Source organism: Protopterus annectens, chromosome 9.part0, assembly GCF_019279795.1.
Source record: "Protopterus annectens isolate FY-2018-M chromosome 9.part0, PAN1.0, whole genome shotgun sequence".
NCBI lineage: Eukaryota > Metazoa > Chordata > Ceratodontiformes > Protopteridae > Protopterus > Protopterus annectens.
In genome coordinates, this window is record NC_056743.1 from 324,967,374 (window position 1) to 324,983,395 (window position 16,022).

The 16,022-nt window shown below is 43.9% G+C and overlaps 1 protein-coding gene across 1 annotated transcript in view; it reads left to right on the forward strand.

Annotated features, from left to right (window-relative positions):
* ATP2A3 (ATPase sarcoplasmic/endoplasmic reticulum Ca2+ transporting 3) overlaps nt 1-16,022 on the forward strand; it is a 1,260,930-nt gene that overhangs the window by 1,206,635 nt on the left and 38,273 nt on the right. Inside the window, exon 19 of the mRNA XM_044082905.1 lies at nt 2,821-2,938. Within this exon, the coding sequence (XP_043938840.1) occupies nt 2,821-2,938 (118 nt within the window). The remainder of the gene's footprint in view (nt 1-2,820; nt 2,939-16,022) is intronic.

Sequence of the window (16,022 nt, forward strand, 5' to 3'; positions counted from 1 at the left end):
CGTCACCCAATGGGTTGCTAACTGGCTTACTGATAGAACCCACACTGTAAAAGTAGCCGACTCCAAATCCAGCTCCAGACAAGTGGAGTACCTCAGGGTTCAGTCCTGGGACCGCTCTTGTTTGGCATCTACTTCTCTGAAGTACAGGCCAACACTAAGGGACTCTGGATAACAAAGTTCGCAGATGACTGCAAACTGGGAACCATTATTGAATCCCCAAATGATGTGGATACTCTACAAAAGGGCCTTACAGAAACAGATGCTTGGTGCCAGAGCCATGGGCTCAAGCTCAATGCCAAGAAATGTATAGTTATCCCCTTTGGGAAAAAACATGTATCCGTGAATTACCATATAGGTGGCAGTACACTAAACACCGAAAGTGTGATAAGAGACTTGGGGACACAGGTGGACAGCGGTCTCACCTTCGATAACCACATCGCCACAACAGTCAGGAAATCCTTCTATGTGGCACACCTCATCACTAAGGGCTTTTCATCCAGAAAAAAGGAGGTCATTGTCCCACTGTACTCATCCCTCATTAGACCCATTATAGAATACAATGCCCCGTTTGGTATGTACCTCTCAAGGCATCTGCAACAACTGGAAAAAACACATAAATACCTCACTAAAAGAATCACAGGCCTAAAGCAGATGCCCTACGCTGACCGCCTTAAAAAACTCCAGCTATACTCTGTCGCATATAGTCTACTCAGAGGCGATCTTTGCTTAACATACAAGGCCATGTCAAATCCAGAGCTGTTGGACATGCTACACTTAAAGAAATCCCAATCCCTCAGAGCCACACGCTCCAGGGAGCTAAACCTTATCACAATAAACAAAACATGCTGGAGGGATAGGTTCCTGACCCAGAGACTCCCTAGACTCTGGAATAGATTGCCCATACATGTCAAGCAGAGTGCCTCTTTGGTCCTCTTCAAAAGGAACCTTGACGATTGGATGGGAGAAAGGAAATTCATCCTGGGGATCACGTCAGTCGCCCTGCTAGACAGGGGTCCAGGGAAGTAAATAGTGAGGGAAGAAATAGCCAGGGAATTGTTATGGCTAGGCTTGTATAGGCCCTAGGGCTGATAGCCTAGTACCAACCTATGAACCTAAGGTGGTGTCCAATGTGGCTCTCAACCAAACCATTCATCTGCCAACTTTTTATCCAAATCCACAAAACAAGGGGAAAGAATTCTGCATTCTTTGGACGTGCGCAGACAACTTAGATTCTACTTGGACAGAACCAAAGTTTTGAGAAAGACAGAGCAATTACTAGTGACATATGCTGAAGGATCACAAGGAAAGGCTGTCTCAAAGCAGACTATTTCAAAGTGGATAGGCTACTGCATTTGTTTCTGCAACTTATACCATGGAAAGCCAGTGCCTAAGGGCATTAGGCCACATTCCACCAGAGCTGCAGCCACTTCAGAAGCCTTTTTCAGGGGAGTACCAGCCAAGGACATTTTAGAGGCAGCTACTTGGAGTTAAGTGCACACCTTTACAAAGCACTGTCATCTGCCACTCTGCTCTAAATCCAGGGCAAGCTTTTCCACTGCAGTTCTGCAGGGTCTCATAGCTGCTCCTAATGCTGTTTAGCTCCAGCCTCCCAACCATAGCTTTGGGAATCTACCCAAATGTAATGACTGCAACAGTGAAACACGAAGAACATAGTACAGTTGTGTACACTTACCATAAATGTAGATGTTCGAGTGTATTCACTGTTGCAGTCCGGGTTACCCACCCGCCATCCCCCTTTTCTTCTGATGGAACCTATGTGGTGTATTTGCTTGTAGATGACAGTAAAGTTTATATTGGTGCATGCAATTTTATTTATAGATAAAAATTTTGGCTAGCCCTTTAGGGGGCACCTGATATCTGGGGCAAGAAAAACTAAAGAAAATGGTGTCGGCTGCTGCTTTTGTACCCCTGCCGACCTGACGTCAGAGAAGGGGTGACAACGGCCGACACAGGACCCAAGACTTTGGAATTCAGGCCGACTGAGGGCAACCTGCCAGCAGGATTACCCAAATGTAATGACTGCAACAGTGAATACACTCGAACATCTACATTTATGGTAAGTGTACACAACTGTACTTTCTGCTTCTCACGTAATTAAACATGCATTAGTGTTCTTATGATACCGCTGATACTTCTGGGTCAGTCATGAAAAGATTTGCTTTATGTTCTCAAAATATCTTTGAAGATGTTAAAACTGAAATGTTAAATACTGCCCACAACAAGGAAGTTTTGTTTGGCCCTTCTGCAGCTAAGGTGCTTCAAGAGGATTGAGATGGCAAGGATGATTCAAGGGTCTACCAAAATCTTCCAATTCTACTCTTACTTTTTTAAGTCAGGTAAATTTTCCTGCCAAGGTCTTACTGGTTGAAATTTGATGAACTGTGGCTTTTGTGGGCTTTCAACCTTTCCATGTATGCATATTTGTCATGTAAACTAAAGCAGATGACGTAATCCACTGTTAAATTAATTGTGCTTGATAAGTTACAAAATGGAGCCCATGCAGCTGCTGTTGCAAATGCCACTATCACTTAAAGGCAGGCAATGCTATTTATTTAGTTTACGTGGTAAGGTGTTTTCTACTAGCTCTGAGAGTTTACATTTTGTTCATGTTTATATGACATTTTGTACTTGGTAAGGTCCCCGTCTTAAAGTTAACGACGTTTTAAGGAGTGGTTTTGTTCTTACAAATGTGAAGAGGCATTGCTTCTGTTAATTGCATCAGCAACAATAACTGCATAGCATGTTTTTTTTTTCTGTTCACTATAACAGTTTTAATGCTGTTTCTTCTAACCTTGACAGCATATCTGAGAATCAATCACTGCTGAGAATGCCACCATGGCTGAACCCCTGGTTGTTGGCTGCCATGGTTCTGTCAGTCTGTCTTCACTTCCTGGTTCTGCATGTGAAACCCCTGCCTGTAAGTATAAAATAAATGTTAAGTTCCACTGTTTTGTATTTCTGTTTAGCCAAATAATCTTTTATTTGTGCTGTCTGAAAAAATGTCAAGTAAATATGGCAAGTTAAGGAACTGAGCTGTCATTGTTGCCAGGAAAAGGTTTTTTTTTTTCATTAAGCAGTGTAGTAAGTTATATATTTTATTTGTGAGGCATTAGGTTTGACAAAAGTTTCATCTTTGGTATAACCCATAAGAACAGTAAGAATGTGTAGCTTGCTTAGCCACCCAATGCAAGTGTAAAATGATGAAGTTGAACTTGGTTCTTTGATATGTACCTTTTAAGCTGCACTTTCATATTTTGAAATGGTGCATGTAAGTATTGCATGCCATTTTAACAATTTTCTGTTAGTACAGTACTGCCTGCATTCTCAGCTGTATCTGGTGGCAGATTTTTATTTACTGAAGTGATAAACTCAGAGTTGTCCATTGCTTGCATCAGGGAATGAAGTTTATATCTGCAGCTTATATTTTCCTCTCTGCTCTACTTGATGTGTTTTTGTTGGTATTCAGCCTTGGGCAGTGTATAATTTGCATGTCATATATGTATGTTTGCTGCATTAGGTAGGCCACTTGAAATGCCTCCATACAGTTATGCATGTCCAGTGCATAAACTAAAACTAATGTCTTTCAGCTTTTCCTGGTTAGGGGTCGCCACAGCGGAACTCCAGTCTGCTAATGATTAGCAGTGGATTTTTTTTACTGTGCCGAGTTGCCAGCCCGGCGCCTAACCTTCAAGGAAGGCACACCCATTCACGCACGCACCTACCTGCATGTCTTTAAACATCACTCGACCGCGGGGAGGGCATGCAGACTCCACACACAAGGCGCTCCAGCCGAGAATCGAACGGGAGAACCTCTTGCTGTGAGGGAACAACACTAACCGCTGCACCACCACAGCTATGTCCGTGCATCAACTGGAGCATCTTTTATTTTTTGTTAACCGGGTAAACTCAAGAAGCACAGGTACCTCTTTTCAGAGGGTAACCTGGGACTGTTGTGGCAGAAAAACACACACCACACCAGAAGTGATAGAAAAAGGTTTACTGGTGCATCCGGTACCTCAGCTTTCGCCTTCAAGGAATATTTTTGCACTCAAACAGCATCAGTTTTATACACCACATAACTGAAAAATCTATTGCACATTCCCAATTAATCAAGCATGGTTCTTTATATCCTACGGATTAAATTTAGATATTAATCTAAATGTTAGCTAGATTTAAAAGTTTGTTATATTATGTATACACTTTCAAGAGCTGTTGATGCATTTCCTATCTATTTATTTCTGTCTGTATAATATATGTTTGTGAATATGTATTTATGTAGTAGGTTGGAAGTGTATTTATTATATAATATATTTTATTTTTTAGAATGTTTTCACGTACATATATATTTAGTATAGAGCAAGAGACCTAAAATGGAGTCAGGGAATCCCATGCATACACTTTAATTGATGTTCATCGTGTTACACTGCTGCAGTCATCACTGTTGGGTTATCCTGCTGTCAGGCGGTCCCGCAGTCGGCACGAGTTCCAAAGTCATGGTCTGGCGTCGGTTGCTGTCACTTCTTCCCTGATGTCAGTGCGCCAGGGGTATATAAGATGCATCCGACGCCATTTTCTTCAGTCTTTCTTGCCGCGCGGTGCCCAAAGCAGAAGCAGTTCGCAAGTGCCGGTCGGCCGACTCCTGAGATTTTCAAATCGAATTTCAGACCAAAGTCTTCATAAAGCTAAATACCCCATTGGGGAACCTTTTCTTGCCTCAGTCCGATGTCAGAAAAAGTTAACAATTGCATTTCTTGTGGAAAGCAAATACCTCATAGGGACTTTCATTCTTATTGTATTCCTTGCCTAGGCCCAGACCACGACGTCACAGGTTGTCGGTTTTGTGCTAGGTTTAATAAACGAACTATTAAACATCGGTTTGATTTCGCCCAACATTATTTTGGTAGGAAATTTAATTATACCATGCTGTCGGAGCAACCGACGACCAGAATGTATAAAAAACGCAAAGATAAGGACAGGCAGCCGAAATCCAAACTGGATTCCGAGGCCTCTGCTAGGCCAGTCGCCGGTTCTCCGGTTTTCAGTGAGGCTCCTACGCAGCCCCTGACGACCGCTGATTTAGAACCTCAGGCGACATCTGATTCTCAAGCGGAGATTAGTAGGCCTCCACAACCTTTACCTTTAGGCCCTTCCGACTCCATACCTCAAGGAGATTCTGATGCAGTTGAAACGCCTTCAGTTACTGAAGGTATCTTCAGACCGATTGCACTCACTATTAAATCCTATGCAAAACTGAAAACTCCTTTAAAAACAAAGATGATTGCACAGCAGTCTCCTGTACAGGGCCCCATGCCTAGGAAACAGATGATTAAGATGGCTGAAGACTTAATTACACTTATCAGGGGTTCCCATCCCCCTCCCGATAAAAGGCCAAGGCAGGAGGAGGACTACGCTTCCTCTGACCAGGTTTCAGTTTCCTCAGACTCTTCTGAGGAACAGGAATATTCCTTTCCCCCTTATGAAGATTCTGATGCTGAAGAGTCTATCCCTTCTGCATCTCCCCCAGAAGACTTCTCTTTTTGGGAACCCTTACATACTATGAGGGAACATTTCCACTGGGAAGGCCAGAATTACTCTGATTCTAAGAAAAGGCTCCGAGAGTTCCTTTTACTACTCCATCACAGACCACTGGCAATTCCACCTGTGTTAAACATTGTGGATGATGTTTATTCATAATCTAGCTTTAACCCAGACTCACTACCTCCTGCACCAGCCAAACCAGACAGATACTACAGAGTCCCTGACTCTCACAAATTCCTGTATAAAAGCCTTGTTGCTGACCCAGAAACCATTTCCCAGGGTCCCAAAGGGGTTAAAGCCTCTACTGCTAAAAATCCTGTGCCCTCTGAAAGGGATTCTAGAGCACTAGACAGATGGGGAAAGAAAGTATATACCTCAGTTACTCTAGCTATGAGGGCCTTAAATTGTCAGTTTCACATGCGGAAATATCAACAATATCTGATGTCTCAATTAAAACAAAAAATGCTCGCACATACAGCTCAGACAGATTACAAGGAAATGCAAGATATGTTGCATTCAGCTGAACAAGTGGGAAAACATACTTTGCAATGTGGATTTGATTCATTGGAAGCTTCTTGTAGAGCAGCAGTGACAGGGTCTGTCATACGTAGGCATGCTTGGTTAAAAGAGCAAACATTACCTGATCATGTTAAAGCAAAATTATTGGATGCACCCTTATAGCAGGATGTTTCATTTGGTGTAAAAGCAGAAGTTTTAAAGAAAATGGAGGATAAGGCAAAATCTATGCAGACTGTCAAGGATTTCTTACAGGTTCAACCCTCTCATTTCAACAGAAATTGGCCAACCAAAAAACTGGTCCTTTCCAGCTTCTGCCAGACCACAGAGGGGCAGATACAGACGCCCAAGAGGCAGAGGCCAGCCTCGACAATGGAGTGCCACATCCCAAAATGGAGGAGAAGACCGGTCTCAAACTACCAGAAGACAAACACAATGACTTACCCCTCAGACTACCAAGCAAAACCCTCTTGGCAGCTCCCTTGGGAGGAAAACTAGCTCTTTTTGCAGACAATTGGCACATCATCACAAAAGACAAATTGGTCCTAAATATTGTATCTCAAGGATACAGATTCCACTTTCACACTTTACCAAGGATAAAAGGAATGCCAAACCTGCCACCAAATCAATGGGCAGAGGCTCAAAAGCAAATTTCAGCTCTCATGGACATGAGAGCCCTTCAGCAGGTTCCTACACAGGACCAAGGACAAGGATTTTACTCAAGACCGTTTCTAGTTCCCTGAAAGGACAAAGCCTGGAGACCCATTCTGGACCTTTCAATTCTAAACACATACCTGGAAGTACCCAAATTCAAGATGCTAACACTACAGCAATTTCTTCCCATGCTGGGCAAGAAAGATTGGCTAGTAACGTTGGACCCCAAGGAGGCATACCTGCATGTCCCTATCAGACAAAATTGCAGAAGATACCTCCAATTCATTGCAGGTTCAACCCATTACCAATTCTCTGCACTGCCCTTTGGCTTATCTACTGCACCCAGGGTCTTCACAAAATGCCTGGCACCAGTAATTGCATACTGCACACAAAGAGGGATTCAAATATATCCATACCTGGACGACTGCCTTATTCAAACAGAAAGCAAGGACATTCTATTAAAGCATCTGGCGTTTGTCAAAAACCTTCTCAGTTGTCTAGGGTACACAGTAAATGAAAATAAATCAAAACTAGTGCCCTTACAAGACATAATATTCCTGGGTGCCAGCTTAAATACAATGGCCCAGATGGCTTACCTCATGCCAGACAAGCAAAGACAACTGACTCAATACTTCAAAATGATGGCAACAAAGACCCAACTCCCTGCAAGAAAAATTCTGCAGGCCTTGGGATTCATGGCATCTTGCATACTACTAATACCGTTTGCAAAACTGCATATGAGGAAATTACAATGGTATCTGAAAAGCGTATGGTCTCAACGCAGCCACAGCTTGGAAACAATAATTCCACTCATTCCCTGCCTTCAACAGGAGTTTCTATGGTGGGCTCAGGCATGTCACCTCAACAAGGGTCAGCCTTTCACCTTTCCCACAGCCAGGCAAACTATGACAACAGATGCATCGGATTATGCCTGGGGAGCACACATGGCAGGACAGTCTATTCAGGGCAAATGGCCTGCAAACCAAAGGCATCTACATATCAATCAAAGAGATGCTAGCTGTACAAAATGCCCTAACAGCTTTCAAGGACCTCCTACATCCAGGGCAACTCCTAATAAAGACGGACAGCACCACAGTGATGTGGTACATAAACAAGCAAGGGGGCGCACACTCATACCCCCTATGCAGACAAGCAATGACCTTGTCGAACACAGCACTGACCTACCAAGTTCAACTACAAGCACAATTCCTGCCAGGAAAGAAAAACACACTGGCAGATGATCTAAGCAGAAACATCACAGATCCTCACGAGTGGAAGCTAGATCCACAAGTATTCGCAATGATAACTCAAAAATTGGGGAGCCCAGACATAGATCTCTTTGCTTCCCCCCAAAACTACCAACTACAGAAATTTTGCACAAGGACATACCACACACTAGCTTGGAAAGTGGATGCCCTCTCATTCAGTTGGAAAACATTGACAGTGTATGCCTTTCCTCCACTTCCTCTTCTGGCAAAGGTGCTGCTGAAAGCCAGATTAGAGAGGCCACAAATGATACTCATTGCTCCAGACTGGCCACGCCAAAACTGGTATCCAATACTAAGGAACATGGCTCAAGGCCCACCATGGATTTTGCCTACAATTCCTCACCTGCTCACTCAGCAAAACAATCAGATTCTACAGAGCCAGCTCAAGACTTTAAATCTGGCTGCATGGCAAATTGCCTAAATAACCAGTCAACACTTCTCTCTAAAACTGTGATGGACGTCATTCTAGAGGCCAGGAGGCCCAGCACCAGGAAAGTCTATTCAGACAAATGGAAAAGATTCTGCGCCTGGAACCAGGCTAAAGGCCAAAATCCCCTTGTCCCAAATATTCCTCAGATTCTTCAATATTTAACTGAGATGTTGCACAAAGGACTTTCCTTCTCGTCTATTAAGATCCACGCCTCAGCTATTTCAGCTCAGTGCAACACAGATCCTCCTATATTTTTACATCCATTACTAAGATAGTTCCTCAGAGGGGCTAAGAACATAAGACCGCCCCGGAGAGCACCAACACCAACTTGGGACCACAACTTTGCTCTGGAAAAGCTAACACTTCCGCCCTTTGAACCAGCTTTCACTGCTGATCCACAGTTCCTATCATGGAAAACTGCCCTGCTGCTAGCAATAACTTCAGCACGAAGAGTCTCAGAACTACAGGCCCTAATGGCAGTGGAGCCTTTCATCATTTTTCATAAAGACAGAGTCTCTTTATGAACTAACCCTTCCTTTATGCCAAAGGTGGTATCCAGTGTGGCCCTAAACCAAACCATTCATTTGCCCACCTTTTATTCAAACCCCCAGAACAAAGGGGAAAGGCTCCTACACTCTTTGGACATTCACAGGCAATTACGTTACTACTTAGCTAAAACTAAGGCTTTCAGAAAATCTGACCAGCTCTTTGCATTCTATGCTGCAGGATCTCAAGGAAAAGCTATCTTAAAACAGACCATTTCAAAATGGATAGGACATTGTATCCATTTCTGCTACACACACCACGGGAAATCTGTGCCTGGTAACATCAGGCCCCATTCCACCAGGGCTACAGCAACATCAACAGCCTTCCTCAGAGGAGTACCAACCAAGGATATTTTGGAGGCTGCCACTTGGAGTTCAGTGCACACCTTCACCAAGCACCATCACTAGCCTCTCCAAACCCTGTTTAGTTCCACCACCCATCCTTAGCTTTGGGATTCAACCCAACAGTGATGACTGCAGCAGTGTAACACGATGCACATAGTACAGTTTTGTACCTACCATAAATGTAGATGTTCGAGTGTTCACACTGCTGCAGTCCAGGTTACCCTCCCTCCATCCCCTCTGAACTAGCTGGACTTATCTATTCCTTTCTGTCCTATACAACCTCTATGGTGTATTTGCTTGTGACTGAAGGTATTGTTTTATTTTTATATAGCAATTTATATTGCCTACCTATTTGGGGGCACCTGACACCTGTGGCAAGAAAAACTTAAGAAAATGGCGTCGGATGCATCTTATATACCCCTGGCGCACTGACGTCAGGGAAGAAGCGACAGCAACTGACGGCGGACCAAGACTTTGAAACTCGGGCCAACTGTGGGACCGCCTGACAGCAGGATAACCCAACAGTGATGACTGCAGCAGTGTGAACACTCAAACATCTACATTTATGGTAGGTACAAAACTGTACTTTTGATTGCTTGATTAATTGGGAATGTGCAATAGATTTTTTCAGTTATGTGGTGTATAAAATTGATGCTGTTTGCAAAAATATTCCTTGAAGACGAAAGCCAAGGTACTGGATGCACCAGTAAACGTTTTTCTATAATTTCTGGTGTGGTGTGTGTTTTTCTGTGATAAGTTCTGTCCACATTTATTTGAAATTGTTGTGGCAGGCATATGGAGACAGAACTGCAGTAGTTTTAGTCATATGCTGTGAACTGAGTCTTTTGAGTCCCCATTTATTATGTAATGCAGACATGCGACAAATACTCATGCACATATTTTGTTTTTTTTATAGCATTTGATGGAAACTGTGTGTGTAGCTAACACTAAGGTCCCAACTTTTCTTCCCCTTACATACTGTTCATTTAAACAGTTTCCTTAACTTTTTTTTAATTGCATATCAGTAGTTGATATAGGAATGGCACATTTAGAAATGTCATCGTCCATGTTCCCCCCTACCCTCCTCCCCAATAATTTGCTAGGGCAAGCATAGCTCCTTATTTTATTTTGTTTTTAATTTATAGTTTTGCCGCTATATTTACACACTCTGCTTCTTTTGGTGCGAGTATAAGCATCTCTCCTTGCCCAGTTTTTATTTGCATGCACTCGCATCCTTTTGGCATGTTGAAGCTCTTTGTGCTTTTCTGTTATTCAAATGTGTGAGGTTTTATACAGGGATGGCTATTCTGGTTAACATTATGGATTCTATTCTGGAATTTGAGGTAAAAACGAATATTTTTTCCAGAGTATAGGAAGTAGTGTGAAATAGTTTGTGACTGGTGGTCTGTGGAATCAGGTGGTGCTTAGTGCTTGCAAATGAGGGAGAGAGCAAGTACACTGTGAAGTGTGTGCAGTTTCCTCTTATCTTCATAGTGCTGTAGCAAGTTCCATTTGTGCTCAGTGCTACCCGAAGCTTTCCACCATCATGTGAACCCAGTTTAGCCCTCTTATTTTATTTGAAAAATAAAACCATCTGATCTAATATTGATTGTCCTCTTTAGAGTCTTGTTGGTTGAGTTTGCCCTTTACTCCAATCATAATTTGGTGGTGGGGGGAGGTTAGATAAACTTGCATTTGGTGATGGATGTATCCTTTAACCAGAGCATGCCACAGTATCACACACTGCTTCAGAGAAAGTGCACTCCTGTGTCTTTTGTTTTTACACTCCTGCACAGCTCAGGTCTCCATCCTTACTGTAGTCTGTTAAAGAAGTTCCTATGTTTGTATACACATTTTATTAAAGCTCTGTGTGGCAATTAAAGTTGCCTGGATCTTGACTTTTCCTTTCAATTGTTGGAAACAAATTTCTTTCGGACTGATGGGAGAGCCCTCCTCTTTGTGTTTGTGTGTGGGGGGGGGGGGTGGGTGTCAGAATTTCATCTCAGGGAAAAGGTCCAGCCCTCTTAAAAGATAATAGGTTCATAGGTAGGTGCTAGGCTATTGGTCCTAGGGCCTACATAAGCCTAGCCAGCAAGGTTCCATAGCTTACGCCACCCAAGAAAGTTGTTTTCCTGTGCCACTGTCCAGCAGCGACACAGAAGTGATCCCTGAGTGTTCTGCATTAACTTCTAGTCTTCAGAGGAATGGGTCTTGCCTCTAGTTCATAGGTTCATAGATTAGTACTAGGCTAACTGCCCCTGTGGGCCATTTTAAGCCTAGCCAATTACTCCATGTGTGAATCGAACCCTGCACCTTGTGTCTGTAAGGTGAATACCTAAACCATTATGCCAGCCCCTCCCCCCTTAGTAAGGCAGGTCTTGAGCCCACACTGCGATTCTTGAAGGCCAGTAAAGACGCATCCTTAACTCAAACCGGAGTTGTGACTTCCTTGGATGATTGTGCTGTCCATTCTGCAGTTAGGTTGGGAATTGGTAGAACTTAAGGCCTGAGGCTGCTGTTTTTATCTGTCAGCTGAGCTTGCTCCAAATCCCATGGCCCCATTCATTATGACGCCAAATTTTTGCTTGTTGATAACTTGAGTTATGGATGTAGAATCTCACTTTTGGTGTTACCAACACTGAGTCTAGCTCAGGTCTCCGTTTTTCCACTGCTTCTTGTGTGTGTGTGGTTACCCACAGGTCCTGGTCCTCCAACATCCATCTGGTCCCTGTCTTACTGTTCATTGCCTGCATGCAAGCTGTAATTTTGAAGCAGTTGAAATGTTCTGGGTTCCCTTCTTTTTGGTCTTCCCTTGAAAGCCCGATTGATTTGATACCTTTGTCCGAGAGAGGGAAGGATAGTGAGCCCCCAACTCTTGCCTCTGCTTGAATGGCTTATTTGGGAATTCCTTGTAGTTCATTATTTGGCTTTTGTCCATAAATTCTCAGTATGTTGTCCCAAAGAAACAGCATTTGGTGTTCCTGGTCATCAAGGATGCAGTTTTTGAAGCCTGGGTAAAATTTGAGCTGCCCTTGCATATAAGGTATGATGCCTAGTTTAAACTTCCAGTTGATTAGAATAAATGTTTTTAAGTATAATACAACTGAATCCCAGGGGCCTTAGAGATTGTTGCCTCTTCTGCCTGATAAAATGTTCAGAGCTTTGGGTAGATATGGCAAGAGGATTTATACATTCCCAGGGTCCCAGCGATGATGTTGCCTCTACTGCCTGACAAGAAGTCAGGGTCTTTGGATAGGTATGGCAAGATTTACTTGTGTAGGACCCTCATCTGTAAATCATGTCTCTTAAATTCCATTTCTCCCATATGAGACTGGCACTCGAGTCCTCTAATTCTCAACTGTGAGAAGACAGAGTAGGACCATTGTAATTTCAGTATGTGTGCATATACTCTGCTTCTGTGTAGAGATCCACGGTTGTTGTAAAAAGTTATATTCTGTTGTGTGACAGACATAGCAAGTCTGTTTCCTGATGAAGTCTAAAACTTACATTGGTTATTGGATCATTGTTCACATGTTAATAGTGCTTTTATTGGACAGTAATGTATAGTTTAAAAATGGTTCTCTTTACCTTCTCAGTTGAGTAGGATGTACACAGTGGGACTTAAAGTGCACCAGAATTGCGGCAGTGATAATGTTGCATTTTGGTGCTCAGAAACAGGGAGATGTCCTTCAAGAATGCAACTGCAGTCATAACATATGGGTTGTCCTGCATCAGGCAGCCCTCGGTCGGCCGGATTCCAAAGTCTGGGTCCGACGTCGGCTGATGTCACATTTCTCTCCGACGTCAGAGCGGCTGGAGTACATAAGCATCAGCCGACGCCATTTTCTTCAGTCTTTCTTGCCGTGCGGTGTCCGAAGCAGAAGCAGTTCGCAAGTGCCAGTCGGTCAGCTCCTGTATTCTTCGAATCCGAAGTCATCAAAAAAGCGAAGTACCCCGTTGGGGAGCTTTCTTGCCTCAGCCGATGTCAGAAATTACTGAAAAAGTTAACAATTGTCTGTCTTGTGGTAAACAAATACCTCATAAGGATTTCCACTCTTACTGTCTTCCTTGCCTTGGCCCAGACCACGACATCTCGGCCTGTGTCGCCTGTGCTCGCTTCAATAAGCGAACTCTTAGGTGCCGGGCGGAGTTTGCTGAAGACTTTTTCGGCGATAAATTTGCTTATACAATGCCGTCGGAACTTCCGACATCGCAGACTCCTAAGAAACGAAAAGACCGGGACCGACATCCTCAGCCCGCGTCTTCCACCGACTCCACAACAAAACCTACCGCGAGTGTTCCGTTTCCCCCTGAGACGGTTATTTCACCGCTCCGAACCGAAGACACTTTACCGACACCTCCGATACCAGAGGCCACACCGACGCCAGTTATAGATTTTCCTCCGGATACTGAAACAGAGGAAATGCCTGAGACCATTGCTGTAGATAAGGTCACTCCTGCACGTGGAACTGCTAGGCCTCCTATGGCCATGTCTATTAAGGCCTTCACATGTGCTAAGGCAGCCAGCAAGACCAAGCACCTTACTGTTAAGGCCTTACCTCAGCCTACTCCTGAAACACAAATCATGACTATGGCCGCAGACTTAATTTCCATGATTAGAGGTTCACAGGCCCATCCTGAGAGAGGATCCCAGCCTCCTCCTGATAAGAGGCCCCGGGTTGAACCCTCTGACCCTATCCCTTCAGATGAAGATTCTGAGGACTCTGTTCACTCCGATGGCCAGGAAGAGCCCTTCCAGACCTATGAGGACTCGGATGCAGAGGATTCCATCCCTCGGCCTCCCCTCCTGAGGATATTTCTTTTGGGGAAGTTCTGCATACCATGAGGGAACATTTTAAGTGGCAAGGCCAGGAATATTCTGATTCCAGAAAGCGCCTTGAACCTTCCTAAAAGCCCCAACACAGGCCCCTGGCTATACCTCCTGTGCTTGATGTTTTGGATGACCTATACTCTGACTCCAGTGTTACCCCGGATACTCTTCCTCCTGCCCCAGCCAAGCCAGACAGATATTATAGGGTCCCAGAAACACATTCTCATTTCTTTAGGGCCCATGCTGTTGATTTAGAAACTATTTCTCAGGGACCTAAAGGGGTTTCAGCATCCACCTCCAAAAATCCCTTGCCTTCCAACAGGGAAGCTAGGTCATTAGAGAGATGGGGGAAAAAGGTCTACACCTCCATCTATGAGAGCTCTGAATTGCCTCTTTCATATGTTTCAATATCAGGATTACCTGTTAGATGATTTACAGAAAACATTGGCCTCTCCTGAACCTTTAGACAGGAAGTCTTTGCAGGAAGCTGTACATAATTCTCAGCAAGTCAGCAATCGCTTTCTGCAGTGTGGATATGATGCATTGGAAGCTTCATGTAGGGCAGCTATGTGACAGGGGCGGTCATTCGTAGACATGCATGGTTAAAAGAACAACCTCTACCAGATCATGTTAAGGCAAAACTTCTTGATGCACCTTTGGAAAAGAACAAGCTTTTTGGTACTAATGCTAAAGATGTGTTAAAGTCCATCGAGGAAAAAGCAAAATCAGTTCAGGCGGTCAAAGATTTCCTCCAGGTTCAGCCACCCAAATTCAGCAGGAATTGGCCTTCTCAAAACTGGTCCTTTCCTAATCCTGAAAGATTTCAAAGGGGGTAAAAACAGGCATGGCCGAGGAAGAGGACAATACAGAGGTTCTTACAGGGGACGACAATGGCAACCAGCAAACCAAAGAAGTGACACAGGGGTCTCCCCTGCCCCACAGGGACAATCTCAATGACTTTCCTCTACTTCCGCTGACCAAGGAGCAAATAGAATCTCCCTTGGGTGGAAAATTATCTCTGTTTTCAGACAATTGGCACAGATTGACAAAGGACAAATGGATTTTGGACATTATAGACCAAGGTTACAGGTTCCACTTTCATACCTTACCAAGAAAACAAGGCATGCCAAACCTACCACAAAACCAGAGGGCAGAGGCTATCAAGCAAATTTCTCTGCTTGCTCAGATCAAAGCAATAGAAAGAGTTCCACAACAAGAACAAGGCCAGGGGTTTTACTCAAGACTGTTCCTTGTTCCAAGAAAAGGAACTCTATGGAGACCAATACTGGATTTGTCCGCATTAAACACTTTTCTCATAGTACCAAAGTTCAAAATGCTGACTCTACAGCAACTCCTTCCCATGCTGGGCAAGGGGTCTTGGCTGATTACTCTGGACCTCAAGGAGGCATACCTGCATGTCCCTATCAGACACAGCTGCAGAAGATACCTCAGATTTCTTGCAGGGCCAGAGCATTATCAATTCTCAGCATTGCCATTTGGCTTATCTACTGCGCCCAGAGTATTTACAAAATGCCTGGCTTCAGTAATTGCTCATTGCAGGCTCCAGGGAATACAAATTTACCCATACCTGGACGACTGCCTCATACAAGCGGACGACAAATTGATTTTGACAAAAAACCTGAACTATGTCATACAATTGCTACAGGCTCTGGGATACACAGTCAACTTCCAAAAGTCAATACTTCAGCCATCCCAGCAAATAACCTTCTTAGGAGCCAATCTAGACACAGCCTCTCAAATGGCTTACCTGACAGAAGACGAGCAAGAGAAGTTAACTCATTATTTCAAAGGTTTGGCAAAACTCACCCAGATGACTGCAAGGGGATTCCTACAGGCCCTGGGTTACATGGCAT